Source organism: Brachyhypopomus gauderio, chromosome 1, assembly GCF_052324685.1.
Source record: "Brachyhypopomus gauderio isolate BG-103 chromosome 1, BGAUD_0.2, whole genome shotgun sequence".
In the NCBI taxonomy this organism is placed as follows: domain Eukaryota; kingdom Metazoa; phylum Chordata; class Actinopteri; order Gymnotiformes; family Hypopomidae; genus Brachyhypopomus; species Brachyhypopomus gauderio.
In genome coordinates, this window is record NC_135211.1 from 11,120,328 (window position 1) to 11,147,259 (window position 26,932).

The 26,932-nt window shown below is 45.6% G+C and overlaps 1 protein-coding gene and 1 long non-coding RNA gene across 3 annotated transcripts in view; both read right to left on the minus strand.

The window, feature by feature from the left end:
- The window catches only part of cpne5b (copine Vb), a 78,290-nt gene extending 55,309 nt beyond the window's left edge, over positions 1 to 22,981 (minus strand). For both annotated transcript variants that reach the window (XM_076992886.1, XM_076992877.1), the window contains exons 1-3: positions 22,599 to 22,981; positions 4,624 to 4,664; positions 2,231 to 2,277 (exon numbers count right to left, since the gene is read on the minus strand). In XM_076992886.1, coding sequence (XP_076849001.1) covers positions 2,231 to 2,277; positions 4,624 to 4,664; positions 22,599 to 22,708 — 198 coding nt within the window. In that variant the 5' untranslated portion in view covers positions 22,709 to 22,981. The remainder of the gene's footprint in view (positions 1 to 2,230; positions 2,278 to 4,623; positions 4,665 to 22,598) is intronic.
- LOC143497569 (uncharacterized) lies at positions 20,102 to 22,538 on the minus strand. Its single transcript, XR_013125884.1, has 3 exons — positions 22,184 to 22,538; positions 20,983 to 21,126; positions 20,102 to 20,834 (listed from the first exon to the last, which is right to left on the minus strand). It is a non-coding gene; the product is annotated as an uncharacterized LOC143497569 (long non-coding RNA).
- Positions 22,982 to 26,932: the final 3,951 nt, after the last annotated feature.

A 26,932-nucleotide genomic window follows, 5' to 3' on the forward strand; every position in this document is an offset into this window, starting at 1 on the left:
ACACTGGCTCAAATACATGCTGAAATTTTATACTTGATAATGAATTGATTCAGCAAGGATTTAAAAGACAAAAAAATGAAGGTAGTCAAAACTGTTCAGTTGTTCTTCCCATGTTGCAGAGCCCTGGACTTCCCCAGAGAGTTCAGCGTCCACCCACCAGAGTTCCTGAAAATACTGTGGCAAAATGTGAGTTCTAGGCGGCTCTGACATCACAGGCACTACCTCTCTCCTCGCTGATCACCCGAGACGCTGTTTCTGTACTTTAGTTGCCATCCATATACCTTAAGGTCTGACACTGCATTCTCTCATCGTCTTCCCTTCTCTCTCTCTGCCAAAGCACTGCTTCTGTCCTCGTACTCTGAAGGCTGTTCGAGTGAAGCCCACTCTTACACTCTGACATTGCATTCAAGGTTTTCTGTGGTCCTCGGTGAACTTGTGGAGTGTGATGTTTTTTTTTTTTCATTTTTGGTTAAAGCAGTTGCAGCTCATCATTATTAAGGTTCAGCTCAGGTCTGAACAGTGATTCAATCCTGTGGCCCAGCCCCCAGAGACCCTAGTCATGACTGTTGAAAGTGCAGAGCAGATTCAGACAGAACAACTCTCCAAACCCCACTCCCTTGTAGGCTGTTGTGACAGGACGCAGGCATCTTGCTTGGAGATTGCACTGGCTGTGCACTAGATTGCATAGGGAATGCTACAATAAAACAGTGATATAACACCATGTCTTTAAGGAAGGAGGAACTCAAGGTGCACAGGAGAAAAGAGGGGAAAGGTCTTGTGAATGTGATTGTCACATCTATAGGAAGCAACAGCACAGCACTGTGTGTCTAAAAAGTATCACTGCTATTGCATGAGAAAAGAAATCAACTCACAAGACTACATTTAAATGAAGTTCCCCTCTCATAAGAGACAAATAACAAACAGTCCTAAACAAATTACAACAAACTAGCCCATTAAGCCAATGATTTTCCACTCCAATCACTCCACTTATTTAATGGCACATACCTCTTCTCTAATTCCCTCTGAATGCGGGCAACCATCTAATAAAAATAGGCAGCATGGGCAGATTTATTACAGTAGCAACCTGTCATCACACACACCCTCAAACACCCCTCCACCTACCCACACACACACACACACACACACACACACAAATGGCCTGCAGGTGAACAACCCTTTGTCTGCCTTTCTTTACAGCCCACACAGCCCAAGGGATATCGAAGAAAGCCAGAACATCTCTCATGTCAGATCAGGAGCAGAACCTCTGAAGCGTCTCCAACTGGGGGTTATGGCTTGTGTACACGTCCATCCCCACTGTTCTAGTCGGGAACCACGTGTTCAGGTCCTGGTCCCGGGCGGGTGTTTCCCCCACACACGGTGTGCCTGGACGCCCTCATTCACACGCATGTTTCTGAGTATTGGAAATGACGAAATGTGCAGGGCACGGATACTCCGTGACTAGAGTTAAGAAACCTTTGAACATTTTTATTTTAATTCTCAATAATCTGCTTCTCCATTCCTCCATTCCTTTCTCCAAGTCTCTTTGCTAAGAAAAGCTGTCTCTACCCTATAACTTATTCCTTATTTCCAAGTACATTGATACTATGGAAACACTATCATACAATTACAAACCCCATTATACTATACAAAGAGATCAAATAAAATCAATAAAAATGTGGTATATACACATCTATTGGTATATCGTTATTATACACGTGTGCCCGAATGAGAATGCAAGTTAAACCATTGGATATCTAAATGCCCTTTGCTGCAGACTGCGTTTTTCGCCTTTTATTCTGAGGGCGTTTGGGAGAGAGTTACTTTTGGGAGGCTTAAAAGACACCCTGGCCTTTTCACTTGGGACTAAAAATGCAGCGTTCAAAACCATAAAGCTCCATCATTAGCACCGAGCCAGGCCGACGCTTCAAACCGACGAAGAAGGTCGTTCGATTCATCTCCGCGGCGGCGCAACGAGAGGAGGAAAGCGTGTTTGATATGGCGGATCGCAGGCGGAAAAGACCGGATGGAGTGCTGCTTGTTAGAGGGAGAGGACTGCACGGTCGCCATGGCGAGGATGGCTGTGAGAGACGGAGGCTTTCCCTCGTGCTGCTGGGGTGCGTTTGACTTCATTTACCCGCTAAGCCCGACTGAGCTGAAAGCCAAGCCGAGCTCCAGGGCACAAAGTAGGAGCCTCTTAATTGAAAACGGGTGTGTTTGAGTGAGCGTTTACCTCTCTCCACTGCTTGGTCTCCACTCCTTGTGTGTACAGGACACACACTGCGGAAACAGGAAATCAACAAAGTTAACACATGGTTCGTAAATGGGTGCGCTGAGATACAACAGCAATGGTTTCAGTTTGAAGAGAATAGTGTAATGAGAAGGAAACAAGCAAGAGACAGATCAACATCTCCCTTATCTCAATAATATAACTGTCCCTGGTCTAAATACTGTTACCGTCCCTGGTCTCAATGCTGTTACTGTCCCTGATCCCAATACTGTTACTCTTCCTGGTCTCAATAGCCTACTGTTACTCTTCCTGGTCTCAATACTGTTACTGTCCCTGGTCTCAATAGTGTTACTGTCCCTGGTCTCAATATTGTTACTGTCCCTGGTCTCAATATTGTTACTGTCCCTGGTCTCAATAGTGTTACTGTCCCTGGTCTCAATACTGTTACTGTCCCTGGTCTCAATAGTGTTCTGTGCTGGTTCCAGCATAGGCTAATTGACTTCTCCATAAAACTCAGAAGTGTCACACCTACAGCAAAAGTGTCCACTTTAAATACAGGTTCGAATCTTTCCATTGGTAGCACATGCAGTCAACCAACTTGGCAACTTAAGTTAAGCAAGGTAATGTTTTTTAAAACATTAAGTAGCTGATTGCTCCAAATAGAACTTCTGAGCAGGTTTGCCTGCTTTGCCTTTTTTGAGAAGGATATTGCATCAAATCACAGCATGTTCTGGGCCAGACTTTGGTTATACTGCCTCAGCCTACCAGCCCTCTGAGGACTTTTTTAATGAACTTCATTTAAAGTGATAAAGTGCTGGGACAAGCCTTCGGGGTGGTGATGAGGATTCCCCTGAAGGGACATGATGACGGCCAGCTGACGATGGAATGTTAAAACCAGTAATGAAATGTGGGGCTCTGGCACTAAACCCTGTCACTGGGGAAAAAATACACTGTAGAAAGAGACACCTGAGGAAACCTACCACTGAGCTGCCTTCGACAGTAGAAACTAGTAACACTCTCTCTCTCTCTCTCTTTCTCTCACGCACGCACACACACACACACACACACACAGTCTCTCTTTGTCTTACTTCCATTCTCAGTCTCACAGACACCACAAACTCTCAACTCTCAACAAACTCTCCATCTGTCTCTTACATACACACACACACACATGCACAATTTTTCTCCCTCGTGTGCAGACACACTCTCATTAGCAATCATCCTTCCCCCTTTCTCCACATCAGTACCCTTTTAAGCGCCTGTGCTGTGTAAAGACGCGGACGGGCTGTTCCAACCTGCCCCTCCTGCGCTCTGCTCCTTTGCCTTCAAAGTCTCTCTGATGATCTGCCTAGTTTTCCAAAAGCCTCATTTACACTCCAGAGTCGAGCGAGAACGCTTCGTCCGACTCACGGCGACTGCACCCTCATTTGAACGCCATGCAGGTTTTTAGTGGGCGGAGAAAGGAAGGAAACAGTAGACGTTTACCATCCTTGCCCGCTAATAAGGGCATGTCTCTGTTAAACCCCCCGGTGGTAGAAATCACAGGTGGCATCAGGGTAAGAGATCATGTGCAGAGGTTTGGTAAACCTACTCCTTACTATGGTGAGGCTTTGTACGTTTTCTGGTAGTCACAACAAAGTCATGCAGGGAATTTATGTTAGCTCATTCATGATATATGCAGGTCAATAACACTGGTCAACAAAATCCAAATGTGTTTTCAGATGTGCTCTTTTATGAGTTTTATTTGTTTGTTTATGTTGGGAGTGGGGGGTTGTTCCAGTTTGCCTTTATATCATTGTATATGTATATTACATATATCATTGAAAAGTACCAATGGCAGTACCAATGAAACTGGAGCCCTTCTACATTGGCAGAAAAGAATACATAAAAGTTTGTACATATTTGTACATATATTGTACTAAGTGTAATATGAATATTATTGTAACATTTAAATTGCTGTCTATCTGTCTGATAATGTACATATATAATTATAATGTCTAATAATGTCTGATCAAATATTTTAGAAATACATTCATTCAATGTAGATGGTCCACCTATTTTAGTTTGTGGGTCAAAAACACCAATTGTATTGCTCAGTACTGTTGAGTATCTATTGTATCATTTAGACAGACCACACAAGAACCCCATGCTCATATCTAATATGATATTTTTCTCTATAGCCACATGCTGCAGCAAGGCAGAATGTAAAGTAATGCTTAAATTCCACTTTAAACCTGCGGTAACCCTGCGTTAAACCTGCGTTCAATAGGTCATTGCATACTTGTAATGTGCTTGAAATCACAAATCAGAGAGCAGACCACATGAGTACAGAGTGTGTGGAACAGAAGAAAGCGACAGATGGGGGGTTTCCATAGATGTGGCAACAGGATACTCACTTGGGTCTGATTTGGAGAATGTATCTTTATCTAGAAGATTCCTAGGGAAAGAAAAAAAATCAAACCATTAGAGAATGACAATGAAATATCAGCCGTAGCTAATGTTTGAAATTTGCAGCTTATTGAATAGAAAAGTGATTTTTTAAATTTTTTTACAGTCCCATGCATCAGACAGCATCATGCATTTAAAGGTGCACATAATCTATTGTAAACTACCTGAGGAGACCAGGTTAAACACTAGCATTTAAGAAATCACTTTTGAAATATTCAGTTTCTTTCATTTAGCGAAATAACATTCTGTGAAAAGAACAGCTATAATTTAACTTACATCTTGACAGCTTTATAGAAAATGCCAGTGTACAAGATTTTCAGTAACCTTGTCAAAACTGCTTAAGTTACTACATGCTCCAGTAGAATAAATCTCTTATATAATTCTCACCGAAGCACATATTTGCTATAATATGAATATAATAAAAAATCCAAAGATCATCCTCTATACAGTACTTTAATATTATAGTAAATTTTATCAATACCAGACATTTCACGATGTGGGTGCTGTCACAGGTATTTTATCAAGACAATTAACAATACTGCAAAACTACCTCACAAATATATCATAATACATGAATAAAAAATACCAAAAACAACCAATTGCACTGTGCGTTCAGTTGTTTATTACATTATGCAACGACCAAAATGCAGAGGATTGAATCATTGGCAATGGACTTAAATATGCACTGATATTGATTTTTTTAACCTTGACTTTCAGTCCTGCTGGAATGCACAGGAACTTGAGTAATCTGCTTGGCCCTGAGTGACAAAACCGTCATCACACTGTAACGTCTAGATCGGAGATGACACTTCTGTCGGGGGGCATGGAAGCAGGGATCAGATGGACGAGAGCTGAATAGCAGTCATCAGAAAATGTGGGGGTTTGGTGTAAGCAACAAAGCAGCTTTGATAACGGGCTCTTATCTACGTGTTTGTTTCATTCCCATGACATTTCCGACATCTTCGAAATCTTCTCCGTCTTTCGCCGCAACCCCCTCCATATCACCAGGAACCTGGTGTCACCAAACTCATTCACCTTCTCCAATCATCAGCATTTACTTCCCCGCCAAAAATAAATATGATGATGACACAAGTCATAAGATGACAGGAAACAGTAATGATGGGAGAAGAACCAGGGGCTCTTTCTTCTCTCTCACACAAAGAATTTCTCTTTCTCTCCCTCTCCTCAGAGTTGCTCTTCAGTTTCTTTTCAAGCCTTCACACCTACCAAAAAAGTTGTTTTCTTTCCCAGATAAAGGTGCTGCTCTCAGAAATATATATAGTGTATTGACATCACCCCCTGTTAGTAAGAGCACCCAGACATGACAGGACTGCTCAGTGTGAACATGTTTATATATCCATGGCATTTAGAGCAGCAAAATGAAAGTTGGCTAAATGGTGCATCACACGTTTGATTAATGAACACCTCCACGTCTAACTTGAGAAACAGATCTGCAAGTGGAAGCAAAGGCATCAGAACAAGGCCAAAAAACATGGTGATCACAAATTCCACAGATGCGCACTTGTCCAAATGTTTGTACTGTAATACTGACGGCCTGTTAAGAACAATCTTTCTCAGAGCCAAAGTCGCTTTATGATACAAATTGTACAATTAATACAGAAATTATTACACACATTACAAAATTATGAATTTTATTTCAGATATTTCTCTAGTTGTCAAGACCTTCAGGATGTCAGAGTGAGTGCACAGTCTCTGCTCTGCTGACTGTTGTTGCCACAAAGCTCAAATAATAGTCCAGCAGTGTATGCAATTACTTGTAAATAGCTGGTTAATGCCCCTATTTCTGGACTATTATAGGATTTATGCTTTGAACAGACAAAATCGATCACTAGTGATACTATAATGTGAACAAAATATATTATGCACTGAAAAAAAATATATCACTAGAACCAAATCGGAGAGTTCCACTCTGTAATGAGCACTGAATCATCAAATGCATTTCCGTGGCGATGGGGTGTTCCTCTTTCTGTTCTCCATCAGGCAGCCATTGTCACTGCTGCGGGTTCAAGCATTAACGCACGTGCGACGCAAGTCCTGGTCTCACGCGAGTCTATTGAAAATCAGAGCATCTTGTCTTGAGCGGGGCTTCCTTTCTCTGTGGGCAGCGGGGATATGTGAGTGTGGCACTCAGGAACCTGCACGGTGTGCTCCAGGAGTTTTAATTACAGCCATTATGAGCTCCAGAATAGAGCCTGACCTGAGGACATGTTTGTAGAGGAATAGGCCATCAGCTACTGGATGGAGGAAGGAGGAGTGGGGGTGTGGGCGGGGTTGGGATTGTGGGGTGAGGGTGGGGTTGGGCTTGTGTGTGTGTGTGGGGGGGGGGGGGGGGCACATAGCACTCAGTGTTTCTCTCCAGCTTCGGTTACCCACTTCTGTAATGTAAAAGCTGGAAAGGTCTAATTAGAAGCTCAGTGCCCTTGATCCGCGAGGAACAGAGGTCAACGGAAACGTGATTAGCAATTAGCCAGAAACAGCTTCACAATGGCGAGGTCCTGGCTGAAAAGGGCATTGAGCTACATAGAAATAGCAGGGATGTTCAATTCGTGCATCACCTTAGCAAGTGTAAATGCAAATTAATAACCGCACTGTTGAGCTTGGGCCCATAAGGTTGGCAGTTTGACCACAACCAGTAACCAGCATGGGCAAGGCACCTAACCCCACCTCCATCTGTTACCTAGGCACTGCTGCAGGCTGCCCACTGCTCTGGGTATGTGTGTGTTCACTAAGGGTATGTGTGTGTTCACTAAGGTTATGTGTGTGTTCACTAAGGTTATGTGTGTGTTCACTAAGGGTATGTGTGTGTTCACTAAGGGTATGTGTATGTTCACTAAGGTTATGTGTGTGTTCACTAAGGGTATGTGTGTGTTCACTAAGGTTATGTGTGTGTTCACTAAGGGTATGTGTGTGTTCACTAAGGTTATGTGTATGTTCACTAAGGTTATGTGTGTGTTCACTAAGGGTATGTGTGTGTTCACTAAGGGTATGTGTGTGTTCACTAAGGTTATGTGTGTGTTCACTAAGGGTATGTGTGTGTTCACTAAGGTTATGTGTGTGTTCACTAAGGGTATGTGTGTGTTCACTAAGGGTATGTGTGTGTTCACTAAGGTTATGTGTGTGTTCACTAAGGTTATGTGTGTGTTCACTAAGGGTATGTGTGTGTTCACTAAGGTTATGTGTGTGTTCACTAAGGTTATGTGTGTGTTCACTCCGGGTATGTAACGTGTTGGTTCTTCACTATAGCTGTATTGTCACATGCACTACTGAGAACTGCTGTGACAAGGAACACATCTAGAACATCAGACGAAGTCACCAAAGACCAAACCGCTTGCTAACTCAACAGAAGATGCCAGCACTATTGTTAGGACTCTCTTGGCTTTAGATGGTTTACTATATCAACGTTCTCTCTACCCAACCTTCATCTTCTCCGTCGTCAGTCTCCCTGCGTTACGGACTCTTGTGCTTTGATCTGGGAAACACTCAGTCTTCACTCGCCGCATGTTTGTGCATCAGCGTCCGTGTAAATGTGATGCTGACATTTGGACAAACAAGACAGGGAGACGAGACAAGCCACTTTAAGCTATAAATTGTCAATCAGCACTTTGTTTTCTTCCAGTTAGGCCACGTATCTGTGTGACAGACTGACAGAAAACAAGGTTTAGTGAAATATCTAAGAAGCAAAGCCTGACTCGAAAACCCTCAAACGCGAACAGAAACCTCCTCCCTTGCGAGGATTCCTCGGCCACCGTGCTCACATGTAGCTGGGTGGAAATGCCTCTAGGCTAGAATCCTACTTCCACGAGCCAGATCAAAAGGCATTACATAATATATTGCAGAACCGTTATGAATCATGCATAAAAGTGCCGGGGCACGTGGGAAGTCTTCGGGGGGGGGGGGGGGGGGGGGGGGGGGGGGGGGACCATCTACGCCAATCGTTTGATGATTTTGCGGCATTAGCACAATGCGTCTGCTTGAAGGGCCCGCAGAACAGCTGCGCTATGCTCCTGTGTGACTGCCCTCATCTCCGCTCACGTCAACCTTTTCATCTTCCACTGATCTCTGTGTTTTCTGTTAAATCAATACAGCGCTCAGGTCACTCTGGATTGATTCAGTATTCCGCAAACGGCTCAAGCGGTTCTGGACAGGGCTTGGGAGAGTGAAACGCACTCCCAATGCTTGTACATCGCCCTTCTCAGTGTTCTGACCCGATCAGAAACACGTGCGGGACATCAGAGCAGGACAGCATAGAGCCGGCTGCAGCCTCAATGCGGGCCGACACCTCAACACATCCATCCCACTTTGAGGCATCTGGCAGCACTCTCTTGTGTTTATGTTTACGTGGGTGAGCGACACCATCAGAATGAAATGCTGCAGGAAATGATCTTTTAAACTATGATTTATTGGGTTAGCACCTCGGTGTCTGCAGTGTTATTTTTACAGATCTTTAACAACAGATCACCACAAAGAACTTCTAGTAAGAACTCAGAGAACTGAACATATTTAATAAAAGGTGACAATTGGGAGTAAAATATATATAAATATTTAACATCGGAGCAGAGATGATGGAGCTTCTCCCTCCTGGTGGTCAGAGTGTGTGCCAGTGGTGTACTCGCCCCTGAGAGACTGACAGACCGGCTGAGTCAGAGTAAGTTACTGCTGCTCCCTTGTAAACAGCAGCAGCTAGACCAATAACACATGTAATCTGTGCTCAGAGGTCAATCATGCTGCTAAAATGGCACTTTAGCTACTTTTAGACTGGGTTCTTCTGCCACCGAAGAACCTGCATGGCACCTTGAAGTGTCAACACACAGTGGTTATAAAATGCATGCACACACACACACACACACACACACACACACACACACACACACACACACACACACACTTGCCACCTCGAGGGCAGCACAACAAGTCCAGGGGCTCTATTAAGAGAGGCCCATTCTAATCCTGGTGCTGCTGATATGGGCAGTGGTGCTGTCCACCACTTGGATGGGTGCGGAGGGAGCAGAACGTGGGATGACAGTGTGTTAGCAATCAGTGGTGGTGGAGGGTGCACACACCAGACAGAAAAGAGAGAGCAAGAGAGGGAGCGAGAAAGAGTGGGAGAAAGAGAGGGAGACAGATACAGAGAGAGCAGGAGAGATTGTGCCTAAGACGGAGGAAGCTTAGCAGTGTTCAGTTAATGATGAAGGCTGGGTTATGAGCACCTTCTGTTTCACAGCTGAAGGGCGTGGGTTCAAATGATTGTCCTCACTCACCACCAATAGCATCCCCATATCTCTCTCTCTCTCTCACACTCTCTCTCTCTCTCTCTCTCTCACTACACCAGACATTGTAAAGAACAGAGAAAATAACAGAGGAATTGAGAAGGTGGACATAAATAGTAATATTGCAGAAGTGAAAATACAATAGTCTGATTCAGAAGAGCAAAGAGATGAGTGTTAAAGTGGAAATCACAGCTCTTTTCACTAGTAATAAAGCAATATAATGTCTCTCTTTCTCTCTCTCTCTCTCTCTCTCTCTCTCTCTCTCTCTCTCTCTCTCTCTCTCTCTCTCTCTCTCTCATTCTCTCTCTTTCTCTCTCTCTCCAACAACTATCTACACAGTTTTTCACATTAGCCAGATGCGCCTTGCTCTTGCACTGAAGTCCCCAGTGAAACATGAGCCCATGACTTCACAACAGACCCCTGCAGCCTCCTGTGTGTGTGTCAGGCGAACGGCACACTCCTGGGTTTGCCTCCTAACACACACCATCAAATGCCTCCAAAGGAGCGAGCGCACCACTCGCCACCAGCCTCCACTGCACAGGCAGATCTAAAGCTCAAACCGGCATTCTTCAAGCTCCAAGTGCAGCAGATCCCCACCCAGGTCCACACACCTCATGGAAAAGGCACAAACCCAGCGTACTCAACGACTACACGGCCCCATGCCCTCACCCATGTCCTCCAGTTCAGGCAGCGTATCTCCTCCACCCTACAAGCACTTGTGCGCTTGGCCCAACACGGGAACACAGCACCCCTGCCAACCTCAGCGTCCGCGGCCTCTTCTCATTTCACTACTTCCCAGCATGCCAGGGGGATTCCGAGCAAAGCGTCACTCACATCACACGGGGAGACAGAGAGGCTTCACTCAGAATATCTGAAACCACTGCAGGTGTACACAAGCACCCTGGTGCCCAGACCATCCTACTAACACCGCCAGACTGGGTTTTATATGAGAGAGTCGCCATCAGGGGGCTTTGACTCATCAATGTAATGAAACATCACCAGACAGGGATCTACTGAGAGGCATCATAAATATGCATCTGTGGCCACAGAGTATATTATGACGTGGCAATTAATGCAGACTCCGTCGGCGTTTGTCAGTGAGGATTCAGAGTGGCTCGTAAATAAAAACAGTAATTTCCCGCACTGGAGACCACAACACTCACACCACGCTGTCTTTTACAAGACAACCTGTAAACAAACAACCTCTAAACACACACGCTGAGGGTCAGGGAAAGGTGCGGGAGTCGATTTCTCTGCATCGAATGATAAACAAACGATAGAAAATACAACGAATGCAGCCGCAGATCAGATGTTGACTCCTGTGGAGGCAGAGAAAGGAGCTGCTTCGGCTCCGAAGGACGTGTTTATGAGCCTCAGCCCAGGACTGGAAACCATTGCAGTGTTGATTAGAGCAGACCTTTGCGTCTCTCCAGGCTTAGTGTCAGTGTTCTCCATATGAGGTCGACACGCTCCCGCAGCTGCCAGCAATCACCTCATATTAGAAATAGATCTCCGATAATACCATCGCTATAAATTGCACATCGGAATGCCAGGAGAATAATGAGATTCTGTGAAATTGCATTAGATAGCACCTCCTCCACAGGCTTGTCATTCAGTTATAGGGCTCAACCAAAAGGCATAAAAATAATTCTAACACAGTGCCGAGAAACGGGACGGCCCTTTAGAGCACTCGCTGTCCACCGAGGTATCTGGCGGGATTACATGAGCTTGTCACAACTCATGCCACTTCCTGTGGTCAGCCTGGTATGTGGAAGCATGCACCAAGAATCATTTCATCAGCGTTGGAAAAGCAGCTTCCAGTCCAATTACGCCTGCGGCTCCCTGCGGCATCGGTGCAAACACTCCCGCTTTTCAATTAGGTCCAAATCGATAGGCCAAGTCCTCCCCTCCAACAGCTACTCACAGAAGCAAAGACCCATGGGAATTAGGAGAGCCATTCCAACCTCACTGCAGCAGGAAACTCGGGCTGATTATTGGAGCAGCCGTCAGTCACCCACCTGCATGTAGATTGCTATGGATTCCAGGGGAATTCTCCATGTTTGGAAGCTGAAATCCACTATGATTCTGAAGATTAGAGCCAAAAATGTTTTCTCCATTTCGGATGAGCTATGCACATGCCAGCACTGACATGCTTGCTCTTGCCTTCTTCCTGAGGTCTGAGTCCACGCGGGTCAGGACTGAGGGATCGATAAGGCCTGGGTGCAAGTTTACCAGCACTGCCATTGGGACAAATTGGCTTTTATCTCTTTTAATAAAAAACACCCGATCCATGTCTGCTGCAGAGACCCCAGGCAGCATCCCTGAACTCAGGCATGGATGATCGATCGGCTCACAGGCTCGGGACGCTTTTCCCACTGACTGTTTAATTATTCAGGTCAGGTGACCTGGGGAGGTCAGGATGCCCCCCACCCTCCCCCAGACGCCCCAGCCATACTACTCCAGGGACTTGGCTACGCATTGCAAGGCTGCCACGCCTCTGCTGAGCTCCGAAGGGGAGGAGTTACTCCGCCTCTGCCTGCACACTATTGGCTACCTGAACTTCTGCTCAAAATGGGAAGCGCCCACTATATTGCACTGGCTTTGAGGATTTGTTTTGGTTTGAGTTTCTTCGCTCTGCACATCTGTATCGATTATCACTGGGAGTTTCAGCATCACGGGCAAAAGAGCTCATGTCTTCAAAATATGTCTACGGTTGGGATTGTTCTCTCCAGTGCTGAGAACTGTGGGGTTAACTAGACAGGATCACTGTAATGCTGTTCTCAATCACATCAGGTAGCAAATTGATCACAATTCGTTACATAAACTTTTGTTGTTGCCAGAAGCCACACATGGGGGATCACATCACATCACCTTATAAATCTCTTTGTGGATTTCCCGTGTCTGTCTACTGTCTACTTTAACATAATCATTAAGTTCATAGACCACCATTGTTGTTACATACTGGTTATGAGAACTGATTGAGTAATGAGGATCTGCTGATTACCATAGCGTCAATACCTGAGAGCTTCTAACACACACTTTCATAGAGAAAACTAAGATGTATTTGTGTGATATTGCTTTTAACAAGGGTTACAATTATTCTGGTAAACCTAACTTAAGTTTCAATCTGAAAAACTTCTGTTAACTCTACTTAAAATATATATATATATATATATATATATATATATATATATATATATATATATTTTTTTTTTTTTAAAGTAGAGTTAACAGAAGTTTTATATATATATATATATATATATATATATATATATATATATATATATATATATATATATATATATATATATCTTTACTTCACATTCAGCTCTTTACATTGTGTTCTACTCCCCGCTCACTGTCTCTTGCACACACACACACACACACACAATGTACTCGCACCTCCCTCTGTGATCAAACACCTCTGCCACACGCGAACACACTGCACTTGAGATCTCGCACCTGTCAGCAGCTTCAAAAAGACTCTGTTTATAACGAAGAGCAAGACCAGCCAACCTCCCCCGCCACTGCATCGCCAGCAGGCCAGCAGGTGAGCAGGCGAGCAGGTGAACAGGTGAGCAGGCCAGCAGGTGAGCAGGCGAGCAGGTGAACAGGTGAGCAGGCCAGCAGGTGAGCAGGCGAGCAGGTGAGCAGGCCAGCAGGTGAGCAGGCCAGCAGGTGAACAGGTGAGCAGGCGAGCAGGTGAGCAGGCGAACAGGTGAGCAGGCGAGCAGGTGAGCAGGCGAGCAGGCGAACAGGCGAGCAGGCCAGCAGATGAGCAGGCGAGCAGGTGAGCAGGTGAAAAGGTGAGCAGGCGAGCAGGTGAGCAGGCGAGCAGGTGAGCAGGCCAGCAGGCGAGCAGGTGAACAGGTGAACAGGTGAGCAGGTGAGCAGGCCACCAGGCCAGCAGGCGAGCAGGCCAGCAGGTGAGCAGGCCAGCAGGTGAGCAGGCGAGCAGGTGAACAGGTGAGCAGGCGAGCAGGTGAACAGGTGAGCAGGCCAGCAGGTGAGCAGGCGAGCAGGTGAACAGGTGAGCAGGCGAGCAGGTGAGCAGGTGAGCAGGCGAGCAGGTGAACAGGTGAGCAGGCCAGCAGGCGAGCAGGTGAACAGGTGAGCAGGCGAGCAGGTGAACAGGTGAGCAGGCGAACAGGTGAGCAGGTGAGCAGGTGAACAGGTGAGCAGGCGAGCAGGTGAGCAGGTGAGCAGGCGAACAGGTGAGCAGGTGAGCAGGCGAGCAGGTGAACAGGTGAGCAGAAGAACAGGCAAGCAGCCCTATATAAAGACATAAGCTTTTAGCAGCATTCTCAGCTGAAAATTGCACTGCTTGGACAAGTGAATTTATTCCAATACCACAACCTAATGGCTCTAATTCATCATCTCGCCGGGAGGGGCACCATGACAGCTTGGATGACTATGTGCGTCTGCCCATCTGGGAACATGTGCTCCCTGCAATGAATGTCGCCGCCACCAGAGAAAACGATTAGCATATTAGCCCTCTGGGTGAATGCAAGCTAGCTAGTAGGTGAACACAACGTCCCAGCCCTGATCTCTCCTTCAGGAGAAGTCATGAGATAATGAGACTATTCAAACCAGTGATTCACACGGTTCAGTGGCATTCATATGTAAGTTCACCTTAAGCTTGTAACGCCATGTAACATCTGGTTGCATTTAATCATTACAGTGGGATTGTGATTAATGAGGCCAACTGTATTAAAAGCACAATTCTGCTTTAGAAAAGTAACCATTACAATGCATGAGTTGGTATGAAACCTGGCACTAGAGAACTGAACATTATTTATTACATTACCATAATAACAGAATGACAGACATAATTATAATCTAATCCAAACCCAATCATAATTTAGATGTTTGACCTTGGACCACTCAGATTATATGCAAAAGCTCTGCTAAGACTGCTTAAACAATTTGCCTTGCCTCAGCAGCAACTGTTTACCTTCACCATCAGTGCTGCCCCAGCCACACCCTGCTCCAGCCACGCCCCCACCCACACCCTGCTCCAGCCACGCCCCCAGCCACACCCCAGTCACACCCTGCTCCAGCCATGTCCTGCTCCCACCACACCCCCAGCCATACCTTGCCACAATCACACCCTGCTCCAGCCACACCCTCCAGTCACACCCCATCAATGCCCTGCTCCCGCCACACCGGTCCACAGTCACACCCTACTCCAGCCACACCCTCCAGCCACACCCAATCAATGCCCTGCTCCAGCCATGCCCCCAGCCATGCACTGCTCCAGACACACCGGTCCACAGCCACACCCTACTCCAGCCATGCCTCCCCATCAACGCCCTGCTCCTGCCACACCCTGTTCCAGACACACCCTGCTCCAGCCATGCCCCCAGACACACCCCAGCCACACCCTGCTCCAGCCACGCCCCCAGACACACCCTGCTCCAGCCACGCCCCCAGACACACTCCAGCCACACCCTGCTCCAGCCACGCCCCCAGACACACCCCAGCCACACCCTGCTCCAGCCACGCCCCCAGACACACCCTGCTCCAGCCACGCCCCCAGACACACTCCAACCACACCCTGCTCCAGCCACGCCCCCAGACACACCCCAGCCACACCCTGCTCCAGCCACGCCCCCAGACACACCCCAGCCACACCCTGCTCCAGCCACGCCCCCAGACACACTCCAGCCACACCCTGCTCCAGCCACGCCCCCAGACACACCCCAGCCACACCCTGCTCCAGCCACGCCCCCAGACACACTCCAGCCACACCCTGCTCCAGCCACGCCCCCAGACACACCCCAGCCACACCCTTCTCCAGCCCTCTGCAGACACAACTGCAGGATCTCACCTGAGCCTGTTGCTGCATGTCCAGCTGCCTATGTCCACGTGACCTGCCCCATCTGGCCAAACACACACACACACACACACACACACACACACACACACACACACACACACACACACACACACACTTCTGCCATCACAGATTCCATCACTGTGCCACACTGCTTAGCCCTGGCTGGCTTCAAGTCCTTATCAGCCAAGAGAGGGTCCAGTCCTGTATCCTCTCTCATAGCCTTCCAGCAGACAGGGACAAAGACTCTCTGTGCCACTTGGACCCAGGCAGCATGTTAAGGAGTGTATTAAAAAGTAATTGGGCAAGGGAGAACTACAGAGGCAATAGGAGGAGAACAGTCATTTTAGTCTCAAGAAGTCATGGTGTACATCAAAGATGAGGGTTAGCAGCCAGGGCAGAAAGTTTGGCAACTCGTTAAAGTTCCCCTCAATGGCACTCATCAAACTCACATAATTATGACATCATATGAGAATGAACCAGCAGCCTATCAAGTGCTGCCTTAAGTCAGGGGCACAAGATGAACCTTTATCTACATGAAGACAGTGTGAAGATTACAGCTATGAAGACAAGCTAGCCTGGGAATTGGTTTATTTCTTCGTTTATTATTATTGCTCCAATCACTGAAGCTTTAAACTTATTTTTAATATAACAGCAACTACACAGAATTGTCATGAATTAGGTAATAGATTCAAACCACGCATGTGCGCAACAACAGCATCCTTTACAAGCTTGGTGATGCATGCGCTTCAACAGACAAGATATTCCATTTCATAACCCCAGACCTTGGCGCCATGGCAACAATGAGAGAAGAAAGAATTTAGATGCAATTATTTACAGTTTCTGGCAGGCTCAATAGAAGGTCCAGCCATGTGAATCTTTTATGTGTTTGTGAGAGGCAGGTCCAACCAGACGGCTGCCTTACGTCCGCAAACATTGGCAGGAGAAGAGGTCATGAGAGGAGTTTGGGCAAAAGTAGATCAGCACTCCCCAATACTTCCCCATATGAGCAAGCAGGTGACAAGACCCAAACTGGAAACTCCTCCACAAAGGCTGTGGTTGGAACTGCCATGGCACCAGCTTTTAACAGTGAGGCTTAGCGAATCTGACAGGTTAAGTTATTTCTGAGTGCCTGTGACCATGTGACGAAAGGAAGATACAGCCACAGGGCGTCTGACAGTTTCAGCAAAGCCTGCACTAGCCGAGTGATAGCTCCCAAAAACCTGTTTTTTTGGGGTTCTGTCTTGGGAGTGGGCTATTTTGGCACATTATCTGCATTAAGGAGGCCACTTTACCAATACATCTTCCCTCCTGCAAGCTCCAGCTACCAACTTTAGCCACTAAGACTGCTAGCTTGTGGGAAGATATTGGAGAAGGGAGAGCAAAACCCCAACACCAAAAGACATGAACCTGAAACTGCCACTAGCATTAGTTATGCTGAATATATACCATACCAGCAGATGTCCACAGTCCACAGGCAGTACATTGGTTGGTTTTCCCCATCTCAAGGAATTCTCACACCACACGTCCAGTCTGGAGGCCCTGCTCTCTTAAGCAAACCGTCCAGACGTCCTCAGGAGGTGGACAGTAGGCGGAGACCTACTCCAGGTCTGTCTCTGTCCATGCCTGCCAGGTCCTCTCTCATTATCTGCTTCTTTCTACCATGTCTGTGCTCTCTTAATGTCCCCCAGTTTATTCCTTCCAACTCTCTTTCTTTGATTTTTTTTTCCTTTCTTTCTTTCTTTCTTTCTTTCTTTCTTTCTTTCTTTTTCTTTCTTTCAATAATTCTCTGCAGAATGAAGCCCCCCATCGCTGCGAGGAGAATGCAGGGGGCGGGCACCTCTGGGTAAGAGGAATGGGAGGGGGGAGACGCACCCAGAGAAGGTGTAGAGACACAGAATTCAAAGAGAGAGTGAGCAGGACTATAGGAATAAAACACACTAAAAAATGCTTGTAATAAAAGAGTTCCTTTAAAATAAAAGTCCCTGGAACATTATGCTCGAGTAAAGCCACCTTTACACTGTACTAATATTCTCTGGTTACCATGGGACCCTGTGGAGAGGTAGTTCATCTGAAGAGAGCAAAAAAAATAGATAAACCTCTTCTCAAATACACCACAACACTTAAATGTTAAAGGCATATTGAATGGCTGGGAGGTCATTTTGAGACTGCATCACCAAAGGGACCACTATATAATTAAAAAATACGTTCTCTTAGCTAACAGCAGAAACTGAGCACTATTGGTATGTTAGCAAAGGCAGATCACCACTTATCCTGCTGTGCTATGTGATGCTTATAATCTCTGAGCTTTGTGAGCTGCTTAGAGCATCGCTCTCAGATAACACAGCGAGGCCCCAATAAAGACATCAGGCCTCTACTGCAGACAACACTTGAGAATCCCTGAGGTCTCCATGGCCCAACCTGATTTGCCCCTTTTTTCGGCTGTGGTAATCTTGCTATCACCTTGCCCCCTTCCTCTGTCGAAAACATATCATACAAAAAAAATAGTAAAAGATTTTTTACAGTCTTCATGCCTTATCCTAGTGACAGCAATTTTAATGAGAGAACCATTAATTGCTGAAAAATGACTGTAATTACATAAAAAGACAGGGCACAATTTTTATTCTCTCTGGAGGGTGCAGGGGAAATAACAGGGAACATGTTACTGTGTTGAATTGTTTGTGGGGGTAACAGGAGGAGGGGTAATAGAACACGTGAGAACTCACCATGGGCCAACTGTGACATTCCACAGTGGGGCTTCTCACTGTTATGACTGGATACTCAAAGTCTGAGTCACCTCACAAGGAAAACATTGAAACACATGTACAGAGAACAGAAAGAGACGAGGGCATCACAGTCCATGAATTTTCAAATCACTGAAGTTCAAAAGTTTCCTCCATAGAAGCATTAACTCAAGCGCACCCTAGTGTGTGTGCGTGTGATGTCACATTTCAGGAGTAGATTTGGTTTGATTTCGGCTTCTAAGATAGAAATACTGTTCGTCAGCTTTTAACTTCTGCCTTAACTCTGCTCTAGCACAAGACAGCACCCTGAGACCCTGAACATTCATCTGTTGTGAAAGGAGTCTCAGCACAGTTTTGCTTTTGAAGGAGCAAAGCCATGCATCTACACACACCTTGAGGAGAGCTTCTTCGCCTCTGCCGACTATAGCGTCATTGCGCACACATCGACGTCTGATGCCTTCCGGGCCAGGTCTTCATTTTACGTTTCCATGCACCTTTTGCATTATTTAAGAACTGCATCCGCAATCAGAAATAGCTGTAGCAGGTGGAGGAGGTAAGATCTACATGCACTGCTGGTGATGAAAGATGGAGGAATCTTTACCATTCCTTTATCAGCCTACCATTTACCTGATCATCACTTAGTGTCTGGTAATTCTGTCTGGTAATCCTTGTAGGACCTTATGTTTGTTGAGTCCTATCTGTCTTAAATTGTCTGTCTTAGCTATATGTCTTAAGGTGATGGTCAGAGAATGATTATGTGGTTGAAAATTGCCAAAAGTGTAAAACTGCTTCAAAATATGGACTTGAATGGTTGTAATAGGGTGGAATTGTGATATGAAACCTCATAGATGAATGGGAACACCCAGCAATATTATTCATATGTTGGAGAAGATGTGTGATCTTTGAAGACTGATATGTATAGAGAGTTATGGAGTACACTCTGGGATGTAAATACACAACACTTCATATGATTTGTCTGCCTGTTTCCTTACCAGGACAGTGGCAGAAAGGAGACTTGGAGGATTAAAAAAGGATGATACCGGCAACATCAAGAGATCTAGAAGGATGCTCTGAAGACACTCTTAAAACAAACATATAGCTTTGATCCAGCAAACTGTATAAGACTATCAAAATGACATCCGAATGTTGTTTTCTCAATTATAAAAGGCCAATCATAACAGCTAGTTGTACCTTTTGATGGTATTAATTAGCTGGCCTTGCAAATACATTACAGTTTGAAAGACCACCTAGATTGTTTAATAATCTTTTGCAGTGATTCATGGTCCCTTTATGCAATTTTGGTCCATTCCAGTAATCTAATCAGTCTCATTAGTCTCTCTCTCTCTCTCTCTCTCTCTCTCTCTCTCTCTCTCTCTCTCTCTCTCTCTCTCTCTCATTCTTTCAGTCTAAGGTCAGAAAGGCTCTTTAATTTACACTGCTATCACAATATACAACTTCATGTGTGAATGGTTTTATATTTTAATATGTTGACATAGAACATTCTGGTGTTAATGGTACATATTTATGAGCACAGATTGGTCTAATGGGAGCCCTTAAACAGCAGTCATGACCTCCTTTATGCATTGCTATAAAGAGCATGCGATGATAACAGAAATAGCTATGTTCCAATGTTCTAGTCAAAGATATTGTGATGGTGGGCTCATACAGGAATGCATGGCTGTTATTACACAGGAGTCCTGAGAGTTGTGTAATGAGCATGGCACTTTATCCATTGCTGTGCTTTCTTATTATTCATTGGTACTGTAACTAGAAATGTATCCTCAATGGAGATGATAATGTACTCCAACAAGTCCACATCGCCACGTATCGATTACAGATATGTTAGCTACAAACTAAGACCGTGTATTCAAGTAAAGAATAAAAGGTGGTACACACACCGAGGAATCCACAAACACTCTCTCACAATAAAAAGGAGAAGAAATTGACTACTCTCAACCTCATCTAACCTCATCTCTCAATAATCATCAGAAAGTGACTTTTGCCTGAACAGAACTAACCAGATGCAGGATCAATAACCTACATAATTTCATTATACCTCCTCACCACCCAGCTGAACCAATGAAACACGTTTCTCCTTAATGCATTGGTAAACATTGTAATTTAAACGTAGGTTCTGCATCAAACGTTCACAGCAGGGTGTCCCAGCAGAGTGCTAATGCTGCACGGCACACTGTCGGAGGGGGTTGGCTTCCAGCAGACCAGCCCATCCATAATGTATAAGGAGCTTGTTTGGTAGAGTGGTCTTCCTCGGCTAGATGGGAAATTCTAGGCTAGAGAGAAAGATCAGGAGCGCATGTGCTGGACTCTTCTTAAGGTAGCACTGAGGTGAGCTGAGTAAAGTTATACCCCATTCAGATGAGGAAGCCATTAAATCTGGACAACTACGAACTAGTGAACAGCCATCCCTCCTGGACTCACAGTCTTGGTTGATGAAGTTCTTGTTTATGTTAATCTGAAATGAGGGGTGATGTTGATCTTTGGAAGAGGTCAGGACTTCGGAAGCCGCTGCTAGGGCAGTGTTAACAGGGAGGCTGTGAGGTGCCTGACCTTGGCTGCCTGCATCTGTAAGTAGGAAGCATTGTTACAGCAGTGACTTGTTTGCAATGGGGCCAGTGCAGACAACAAGGCCAAAAGCCAGAACAGCCACACTGAAAGTCTCATTAAGAAGAGGAGGGACTGTAAGGATGCTATTCAGCTCTACGGTGATATATGGGGTGATATATAATTACTTTAAAATCTTTGGAGGAGGCGGTAAGAGTGAGGCGACACACAGCTCCCTAATGAAAGAAGAGTGCGCAACGCATGCACAAATGTGCCTCTCAGATCTCAGTTTGTGAAAACGAAATCAGAAAGCCAGATGGACGTCAAAGTAAAAATATGAACTTCTGCATCAGTTGGCTCATCAACCGTGTTAGCGCTGAAACACCACATGCAAAGTGGCACATGCAACACGCACTTGCGCGCGTGCACGCACACACACACACACGCACACACGCACACACGCGCATGCACGCACGCACGCACACAGACACACACACACACACACGCACACACGCGCATGCACGCACACACACACACACACACACACACACACACACACACACACACACACACACACACACACACACACACACACACACACACTCGCTGATATCCACTGCTTATCATGTAGAGATTTTAAGCCTGTCCCTTCAGATAACATATGCAACCTCTCCCATTTAAAAGCAAAAATACTGCACAGGCAAAAACATTTAAATATATACTTATTCAGCATTGATAGTAATGTCAAATTAAAGTAACACTGCAGGAGGTGCGTTTAATCCCTCCTTTCATTTGACACATGGACTTCATACCCATCCCAGTGTGTTTTTCGTTTGAAAAAAAGTAAACAGTTACATCAATTGAACAGGCATTAGAACTAAACAGATTACAGTCAATACAAACAATACAAAATGCTAAATAAAACGCCATATACGATTAAGTCAAACAGCGTCTAATATATATATATATATATATATATATATATGAACGCCTCAGTTATGTAATATTTTATACCCTAACACGACGCAGGAATTCTGTTCTAAACAAGTACAGTAGTGTATGCATAATTCATGGATACCTTGGTCGAATGCGGACATCTGTCCACACCCATAATCAATCCATTTCCTAGGAGGACTTTCTAATGCAAAATATTTAATCGAAATCTGTTAATCGTCCGACGAGTTATAACCTAACTTATCGATTGTGACCTAGAAATAAATCTTTATTAGTATGAACACTACACCGTACACTACGGAAGATAACCTAAATGCGAATCCTGCGAAAAACACACTACTTAATTAGGTAGCTACTTTGAACTAACTTTTCAAGTGAAACATAGCTGAACCAGAATAAAGAATATCCATCTGAAATAATCGGACACGACAGTCTTTATTCAGTTGCTTTCTATAAGGAATTTCTGTGTGCGCGCGTTCTTCCAGACGCGCACGGGCGAGATGACAACGTAGCTGCTCGAGGAACACAAACATTCTTACCGGCAGGAAACAGTGATTTCCACTTTGGTAGCAGGAATGTTGCCTGTGAATGGGTCGAACTCGTACACTGAAGCCACGTCATCCAGTTTGTCCATAACGTCTCCTTCCATGTGTACCCGGGGTTCGCACAGCCTGGCCGCGTGCGGGTTACCCAAATCACAAATCACACAGACCCTTCGGTCCCGATCGCACCACCGAGGACTTACTTGGGCCTCTCCTAAAACTGAAATGACCGAACTTGCAAAAGGGCGCAAAGTCGTGGCCACGATTACAACTGTTATTAGGCAACAAAGGACAAAGAATAGTAACTCATCGCAGCGGCGCGAGGACCGTTTCTGCGCGTCAGGTGCCGTACATGTGAGTGGGAAAAGTGTGCGCGCGCTGAGGACCATCCTCCGTGTAAAAAGCGTTGTACTCCACCCCCTTTTCACAGTGTGTGACAGGCGCGAGAGCCTTGCCCATGCGTGCAGCTGTTTCATCCGAATAAACATTTGTTGGCTCGCAGTGCCATGCAGTAACTTTTCATAAAAGAAAACAAAACAATTAGAGGCAGCGAGTAGAACAACAAAGTCGAATTGACGCGGATTTGACAATCAGTTGAGTAACTGTGATTCGATTATAGAGTATTATCTTGTGCAGACAGTTCAAACATAAGCATATTATATGAATCAAAAACAAATCAGAAGGCAGTTCTGATTGAATCGGGGGTTTTATCGTTACATAAGATTAAATTAGTAAAGCAACAGGATGTTATCAAATATTTAAAAACAAAACGTACTGTTTTATCGAGGGATATGGCACCTTATTCCGTTCAGTTCAGCACCGACACGATGGACAGCTCCACAGCCACTACTGTTTTGGTTTTTTTTTTTTTTAACATGCCAGGGAAAGAACATGGTTTAACAATTCATGCGCTCCGTTAACATTCATTGTTGAACAACTAAACAGTGAGAAGTATTATATTCATGCTATGCTAAATGCCCCAGGAGGCCAGTAGCTGATTTGTGGATTCTGTCGTTACAAAACACTCCGTCATTCATTCGACGCGACTTCCACTCAAACGATACATTTTTTTCACTAACATAGAAAATTCACAATATAAATATTTTTTAAGATGACAAACCAACGTTGTGAGTAAACCAGACACGAACCAATGAACCAAATCATTGAATTCACAAAAGAAAAACAATGAAGGCATTTCTCCATGCGTGCTAGTAATCTGGTCACGGGGTACTGCTAAACGCTGCCAGTGGTGTGAGCAGATGAGAATGTTACGCGCCGCTGCTACCCCACTGCCCTTGTTTACCCACAACGAGGGGCAGGAAAACATGAGAAGGAGTTCAATTGTTTCCAGCCTCTTTCTGAATGTGTGTGTGATATCCGGGCAGGTCCTGGGGGAGAGGCAGATGTATCAGATGAACTGTGGAGATCAGAACACTGGCAGAGTCTTGGCTTGCAACATTGCCTTGCCTGCCGCCCACCTGCTCCATCCCGGCAGAGCGAGACTCTATCCGAAAGGCCGTGCGGGCGGATGGAGGGTCCGGTGGGTGGATGTCGTAGGGATGAGCAGATGTGTCCCTGATGAAAGGCTGGCACTGCATGAGCTTGGAGGAGGAAGAGGAGGGGGGAGGGGGGGGGGGGGTGGAGACGAAGAGGGACCTTTAAGTCTAATAGTTCACCATGTGGCGCCATCCGTAAAAAGGCATCCTGAGGAATCAGCCGTGTTCAAGCTTCGCCCCCCGCTGATTTCTGTCCACGTCTAGGCCCCGCCCTCTTCCTGTACCAGGATTGCCCCCAAGAGGTGGGCAAAAGGAACAGTGAAGCGTTTACTGTGAATTTGGCAGTTGCGGTATGATAGCAGGGATCACAGCTTTGCACCAGATGGGTTGCTCTTTGTCAGATAAGACAAAGATGAGGGGAGGGAGGGGGGATATTTTCCACAATGCCAACCAAATGCCACCATTCCCTGTGATTTTGGTGCTTTAATTACTGTATTTCGGGTTCATTGCGTCAAAGGGGCCAAAAATATCCCTATTCTGGGGGCAATTAAGTGCTGCAAATTGAAGGGGTGGCAACCAAATGAGACCCTCACAATATCGTGATAAGATGATTAACAAGGAAGCAAGGGTTTGTAGAGTTAGAGCAGGTCTGTCATATCCTGTTGGCTTTTGTGTGTGTGTGTGTGTGTGTGTGTGTGTGTGTGTGTGTGTGTGTGTGTGTGTGTGTGTGTGTGTGTGTGTGTGCGTGCGTGTGTGTGTATCATCATAAGTATTATATTACCACCATCACCACAGTAAACTAAGATATCAATCTAACACTCTGTAGTTCACAGGTATATAAATGGCCATGAACAACTGCACAGATCCTGCTTACTAAGAAAATCATGAATAAATTATGTTTTAAAAAATTCATGGCAAGTTTGCACATCTGTTTTGCTTCCTGCCTATCCATTTTCTCCAGTCTTTTTTGAGAGAAGAAATGGTTGAAACTAAATTCAGAGGGATCTCTTGGCTGCTAATCTCAGCCAAACACACCACCCTAGACTAATCCTGACTTGGATGAATCTTGGATCCCTGTTATGCCTCCTTTTATATACATTAAATGTTAATTCCACCAGCCACATAGGTGCCTGTTGGCTCACCTGAGTGAGGTGTAAAGGTCAGTGCTACAGGGGTTGAATGATACTGCCAGTCAACTTTGCACTCTGCAGCTCTGTGCTAACACGTCTGCTGCACCATAAAGCAACAGGAGGCTAATATTTTACCTCCGCCTGAGATTAAAGGTCGCAGGAGTTCTTGCTCCTCTTTCTGTAGAGAACGCGTGCAGTCTGGCTGTGTGAACCACCACTGAGTTGACCAGCATGGTGGAACTGGCTTTTTACCCTGCCGTGGCACTGATTTATTTCTTCGGGGTGCTACAGGCAAATAAGGAGGGCCGCGTGGATCTGCCCCAGAGTGCCTCCGTCAACGTCTTCTGCCTGTTTGTGCTGATGCAGCCGCTGTGTTTACTTATAGGCGGCTACACCGGCATGGCCACGTTTCTGATCACCGCCGTCCTCTCCTACAACTGCCTGCACTGGAAAGATCCGGCCACAAGCTCAGGGGAGGCGTCCGAGCCTACGGACAAGAAGAAGAAGAAGAAAAAACTGCACTAATTAAAAGGGCATTTGGTCAGCTCATTAGGCCCGAGGACTCCACTCAAACAGGAATATAGAGCCGACGCACAAATAAAAGTCCTCGTCTCGGGAGCATCTGTTTGGTTTCCCCACTAAAGATGGCAAACTGGTTTATTCTGGCCGGAGGAGAGTGCTGCAGTTTTTGGCTGCGTACCAGCAGACCGAGAGAGGTTGCCTCAGTGAGATGGATGCCACACTTCATTCTCCACAGTACATTAGCATCCAGAGGAATTTACCAGGGCAAAATCCCTCGATAAAAGTGGCTGTCATCAGAGCACTGGCCCACGGGCGTCCCAGCCATTGCTACAACCTGCAGCCATCCGTAATGTGACTTCGATCCACTTCATTTAATACCACAGACAATAAGGGGAGTGCAGAGACACTGCTGAATCAGAACTGAAATATAACTCATGAATGACAACATCTAAATGGATCTCATTGGACATCGGTAGCTTTATATCGAGTCTTGTGACTACTCACTTGTTCAAGTATACTTGATCAGGATACAAATATATTTTGGCTGAGCAAAACCATACAACCTTGATGTGAGCATTCGTCTTCCTCTTCCTTCTTCCTCCATTATCTGAATAATGTTGTTTCTTGTAATTGTAATACTTTTTGCAATTCTTAACAGCAGAAATTTACCAATGCTGTCACTTAAAATAATTAGCTATGGAACAAAGCTTAAGCGCACCAGCAAAAAATAGTGAAAGGACTAAAATTAATTAAAATACAAATGATAGCTGAGTAGTGTAATAAAAACGAATCCCCAGTACACGTGTGCTTTGTATTGGCATAAAGGTTAGTGTGATCTGCACGAGATGTGTAAAGGAACCAAAGAAATGGGGGCTAGTGTGCTGTGGTGCAGACAGGTGGTTTGTTTGCCCTGTGTTTATCCAACTGGTGCAAAGGATGGCGTAAAGGTTGGAAGTGCTTGAGGAGCTCTTAGTGGCAGCTGGCATCCAAGCTTAATGTGAACCCCAGAAAGCCCCGTTGCCTCCTGTTTGGTGATCCCTGCCCTGCTGTGTCAATCAAAACAGAAGCAGACCTCACAGCAGAGCTGCAAGGACCTGCAGGAAAGGCAACCCTCTTCATCACTCCTCCTCTCCCTCAGTCCTTCCCTCCCAGCTGGCTACTAAGCCCCTCTCTCCCTATCGTC